We start from the raw sequence: 5,392 nt of genomic DNA on the forward strand, positions 1-5,392 counted from the left end.
TTCTAAATGCATTTTAAATATCATAATTTCTAAATTATTTAATATATTATAATAGCGTAATTTATGTAGTCAAAATGATATCTTCCGTACGTTCTGAATCAGGCGGTATTATCGTGCCTTTGGCATATTAGAAAACAATTCCGGTTAAAATTCATACTATCCATAGAGATATTTATGCCAAAGACTCACTGATGATTATGTGATTTAGAGAGACGAACATTAATCAGGAATATAGATAGTACAGGTCATTTACTTCCTTAAAAGACTCTTCTCCAGTTTCGCAACATAAAAAAATTACAATCATTAAAAATTCTCATTTATTATAATAATCGGTTCTGCCCTCTTCAATCTATTGAAGCCTTTAGGTTTCATAACTACGAGTATTAAAACTCCTTATACTGATATAGGACGTTCGTTTGAGTTCAAAATAGGTTATTAAATTATAATTAAATTACGAAAATCACTTCAACAATAACATTTTCTTCCCGATATTAAAATGTTTTTAACTTGGTTTACCTTTAAATATACTAAAATATGCAGAAAAATAGACCTAGCGTTAAAACATTTGAAATGAAATATCACTCAACATTGTACAGTGTTATATGTTTTATCATACCAAAAGTAAATACATATAAAAAACAATTGTAATTAGAATTTTGATTAAATATATATTTCATAATCTGCTTTCGAAGTTAGCAGATAATCGAAGTTCACGAATGTGATATTTCAGGCCATAATGATTCGTAATGAAACCCGATCTCAACCTTAAATTACCTTTTGAGAATTTAAGAATGTTTTTGTAGGAGTACGGTTTGCTCAGTGCTTTACTTTGTCTAAGTTCGGGAAAGTGTTTCCAGTACACCAGTCGCACTATAATTCTCTCCCTCCTTGATTATTTGTTTTGTACCAGCCCAGTTTAACACAAAAAAGGGATGAGAGCTAGCAAATGTAGTTTTTAATGCAATTCTGATGCTGATAGGCTATCAACCCATATGCGACCTGGAACCCAGTAAGTCTTACCTTATTCCGAGCTGCAAGTAACTATAGAAGTTGATTGCATGAATTTTAACTTGAAAGACACTTGGTCATATGCCTAGTCCCTCTGAAATTCTGGTGCTGGGCCTCTATACATTAGCACCAGTGCATGCATCCATTCTTGATCTATTAGTGTACCAAACCAAACTTTTTGGGACAACCTGTGAGCTGCTCTTTTACGACGTTGAACGTGGTTTGAGGTAGGTCTACCTCAAATTTTCTGCCAAACCAATAGAGATTTATTATTTTGTCTGCATCACACTGAAGTATTTTGTGTGGTGCAAGTGTTTTTAATATTATTCCACGACTGTAATCAAGACAAACTGTGCTCATATGGAGTTTTAATTGGAGCGCATTAAGCGCAGCTGTAGATTATATATTTATATGCAGAGGTGTCAACCTAAGTATAGCCTCAAGTGCTACAGTTGGACTAGTTATCATAGCACCAATCAATTAATAACACGCAAGTCTTTAAAGCTTCGTGCAAACAGTAATAGATTCAGCCTATGTGACCTTTTGCCACAAGACTAGGCAAAAGGTGTGTGCCCCTCAGCCACAAAATAGTAAAAGTGCGTAATAGCATTTACTCAAATCACAACAGCAACAACAACAACGGGACTAGGCAACCACATGTCATGATAAGACGAACTACTGCCAGATATGTTCAAAGTATTATGTTCGGGTTGTGGCCCCAAGTTTAACTATATAGGACCACGTTGTCCAAAAAGCACTTAATGTAAGCTTTAATGTATACTTTATTTAAGTGTGTATTGCAAGTGAGTTTACCATCAAGGACGAGTCCTAGGTACTTTATTTCACTTGAAAGAGGAATATTAGTGTTTCTGAAACATACAAGACCTATGTCTAACTAACATTGAAGTGTGAAATGAACAACAACAGTTCTTCTGTGTTTATGGAGAGACTCTCACTTTCGCATCACCTCAAAATCCGTCGAAGTTGTTCTACGATGATCACCTAAAATCAATTCTGGGAAGTGCAAAAATTAATTTTGTCTATAGGGGCAACACCCCTGCTAATAAAAGTGGAACAATATTAAAATTGGAATAAAGATTGAGTTGATAAAATTTTTCAATGAAACCTTATTATTGTTAACCATTTAACTTATTATAATTTTGTATATCGAGTAAGCTAAGAAAATTTGATTTTTTTTTTTGTTAAAATTAATGAAAGAAAAATTTAATAATTTTTTTAATATACATCACTTTTTGTGTCTAACGGAAACTAAGGTATAGAGAAGAGGATATTGGTGCTGTTACTTGGTTTTCGGTTTCGATCATAGTTTTTGATTAAAGTAGAAATACTTTAACAAGTTCATTTCAGGAGTGGATTTTTGGATTTCAAGAGTTGCTCACAGGTACTTTTACATTTTTTAAAAAATAAAGTAACACGTTTAATAAATTGTCTGCAATTTTGAACACTTGTCTTTCCAAAATCATTTTCGATATTATTAGCTCCATTTTTTTAGGACCATTTCTCCAAGGACCATTTTTTTATGATCACATATACTACAGACTGCGCAGCATATGTCTGTAGTATAGCCATTAAATCACTGTTGTTTTATCTATTATGTGGTTGAGGTCTTGATTGTATTAAGCGCGAAAAATGTCGTCATGTTCTCCAACTGCACCAAACATGTTATTTCAAAACTATACGCTTAAAGGTAATCAATTTTCTAAACTTACTAATAGAGTTAGGTAGACAGTGGAATTATATATTCCTATGTTTATCGTTCTATAAAGATTTTTTGACTAAAAATATTAAAAAGAAAAACTCGTACGTTTTAACAAACTACTCATAGTTAAATAACATCCAAATACTTAATGTACGGCCCTATTATATAGAATAGTTTATACCAACGTGTTTTAATCACGGCAGATGAAACGGATTTTATATATTTAGATGCATATGACACCTTAGATGCAATAACGCAGATTCCATAAGTCGAAATATGTATTCTGAACCATACTCATCACCTCACATAATCTCACTACCATAACTCAAGTTAAAAAATTCGTTCAGACTTTGAAATACGTCAATCTGAACAGTTTTGTCTTTGTGATCAAAACTCCAGCTTCTGGAGCTTTGTCACTGTCAGGGCCTCATAACAATATCATGGTTACAAAGCTATGTTCTCAGTATATTGCTCAACGAAAGTACCTGGACAACAATCACCTAGACAACCGCCACTTTCTAAAAATGATGATGGTTTGTTCTTTTAAACAAACCATTTTTTTTAGATTAAAAACTATTTCCATAAGTAAGATTGCTTCCTTTGGCAACCGTTTGGATAAACGTCATAATTCGACTTTATTGAAATTAATTATTAATTAATTTATTAATTATTGCAAATAAAAAAACAAAAGCAACAAAGAAATTTTGATTAAATTTTGGTTATGGAGACGAGGCTTTCTGTGCCTCCACACGTTGCTCTGAACAGTGTTACTGAGCAAAAATAATAAATTCTTTTATTATTTATAATTATTATTTATAATTTATTATTTTTGTACTGAGTAATAAATATCAACATTTTTCCGTTTAGTAGGACTTATTGTTGTTGTTGTTGTGGTTTGAGTTTGTGCTATTGCGTACTTTTACTCTTTTGTGGCTGCGGGGCTCATTCCTGCCCCACACTAAGTTTTAACTATACTAAAATTATTATCATTTATTGATCTTTTAACTGATGACAGATCATAGATCAGCATATCTTCCTGTGCGTTCTGAAGTGGACTTAAGGTTTGTTAGAGCGGGGTTGAGCAACGTATCGACTTTTGTGAATATTTTTAGGGCTCTGTCCTTGATATATTTTTTCACTGAGTCGATCCCTAGATCTCTATGCATGCCTGTTGTTGTAATATACCAAGGAATCTTAATTAGTCTTCTTAAACCCCGATTTTGTGCTATCTGTAATTGCTTTATGGCAGTATTTGAAGCTTTGCATATTTTTTTTGTGGAAACGCTTAAATATTCATCCAAAAAATATCACATCTTAAAGTTAGACACAATCGCCAATTTAAGCAACCAGAACACAACTTTCAATTTGATTCTCTGCATAATATATCTTTATGGAGGTGATGAGATAGAGTATAAGACTGCCGTGACCATTGGTCACATGACTGTCTGATTGTATTCTAAATTATGCAGAATGTCATGAAAAAAATGTCAAGTCATAAGAAATAATTGTGAATTTAATGAAATTTTGAAATTTGCTGTCAAATTGTAAAAAATTTTTATAGTTTTTAGATTTCTTCAATTGAAAATCTTGTCGTTGTCCGAACTAAAACCAGCAGTTACAAAAATGGCGTACCCACTAATTACTGACTATCAACTTTGGATGGGAAATGTAAGTATGTTCTCAACTAGTTAAAGATAAACTAAAACCGATTTGTATATTTTTATTAGCTGGAATCGTACATGAATGAAACATTTATCAAAGCGGCCTTTCGTAAGGTTAATGAAAATCCAAAGTTTGTTAATATAATTCGTGATCGTCAAAGTGGTCAAAGTGCTGGATACTGTTTTATTAGGTTCAAAGATGATCAAACCGCTTGGAATGCAATGAATAAACTTAACGGAAAATTAATTCCGAACACCGATCCACCCGTTCGTTTCAGACTCAACTTTGCATTGCACGGTGAGAAAAATCACGAACCTGTATGTAGTATTTGGGTTGGGTCTTTATCTTCTGACATTAGTCGGTACCAACTGTATCGAGTATTTTCCAAACGGTTCGCTTCCGCAAAAAATGCTTGTGTGATTTATGATAGGAATGGAATACATATGGGCTATGGCTTCGTAGAGTTTGGGTCGGAAGAAGATGCATTTGCATCCGTTGAAGAAATGGACGGGTATGATGGTCTTGGAACCAGGGTTTTAAAAGTCCGTATTTCTACTAAAAACAAAAAAGTTAAATTGCGTTATAATAAAAATGATCAAAATAATGCTGTTCAAAATATTGAGTCAAAAACAATTGCTTTGCCCAAGCGTAAGAATTATCAGCTATATCAACAACCACAACAATATAATCCTCAACTTCACTACAATATGTATCAGCAGAATCCCATGATGATGAACAATGTACAGTACGCTGTGCCTTATGTCTTAAGTCCCGCTCCAGTTGCTATCCCTGTTATTCAGGTACAACAAAATCCTTCATACCTACAACAACCAGGTATTCAATACGTTGCCATGCAATAGCTTGAAGGGAAGGAGCTGAATAAATAAGTAAAGACCGATGTTAATTAGCCTGTTTACCTGGATTGATTCATATAATATTTATTTACTGTTTTACAACTTTGTAATAATGTTTCTTTTTAATTTTTTTTTTTAATTATTTGTA

At 32.9% G+C, this 5,392-nt stretch overlaps 1 protein-coding gene across 2 annotated transcripts; it reads left to right on the forward strand.

The window, feature by feature from the left end:
• The first annotated feature begins 2,263 nt into the window (after positions 1 to 2,263).
• LOC119689826 (tRNA selenocysteine 1-associated protein 1-like) lies at positions 2,264 to 5,392 on the forward strand. Of its 2 annotated transcripts, XM_038104740.1 has the most exons (3): positions 2,264 to 2,410; positions 4,290 to 4,396; positions 4,456 to 5,392. In XM_038104740.1, exons 2-3 carry the CDS (start codon positions 4,352 to 4,354, stop codon positions 5,248 to 5,250), a joined length of 840 nt encoding a protein of 279 aa, XP_037960668.1. In that variant the 5' UTR covers positions 2,264 to 2,410; positions 4,290 to 4,351; the 3' UTR covers positions 5,251 to 5,392. The 2 variants fall into 2 exon arrangements, with proteins under 2 accessions (XP_037960668.1, XP_037960669.1); XM_038104741.1 differs by lacking the exon at positions 2,264 to 2,410 and having other exon boundaries at positions 4,319 to 4,400.

Source organism: Teleopsis dalmanni, chromosome X, assembly GCF_002237135.1.
Source record: "Teleopsis dalmanni isolate 2A chromosome X, ASM223713v2, whole genome shotgun sequence".
Lineage (NCBI taxonomy): Eukaryota > Metazoa > Arthropoda > Insecta > Diptera > Diopsidae > Teleopsis > Teleopsis dalmanni.

What these genes read in the sequence shown, in the direction of transcription:
- LOC119689826 (XM_038104740.1), top strand. Translation starts at nt 4,352, where the DNA reads ATGGCGTACCCACTAATTACTGACTATCAACTTTGGATGGGAAAT. An exon ending in ATCAACTTTGGATGGGAAAT is followed by an intron (nt 4,397 to 4,455) that starts GTAAGTATGTTC and finishes TATTTTTATTAG; the next exon opens with CTGGAATCGTACATGAATGA.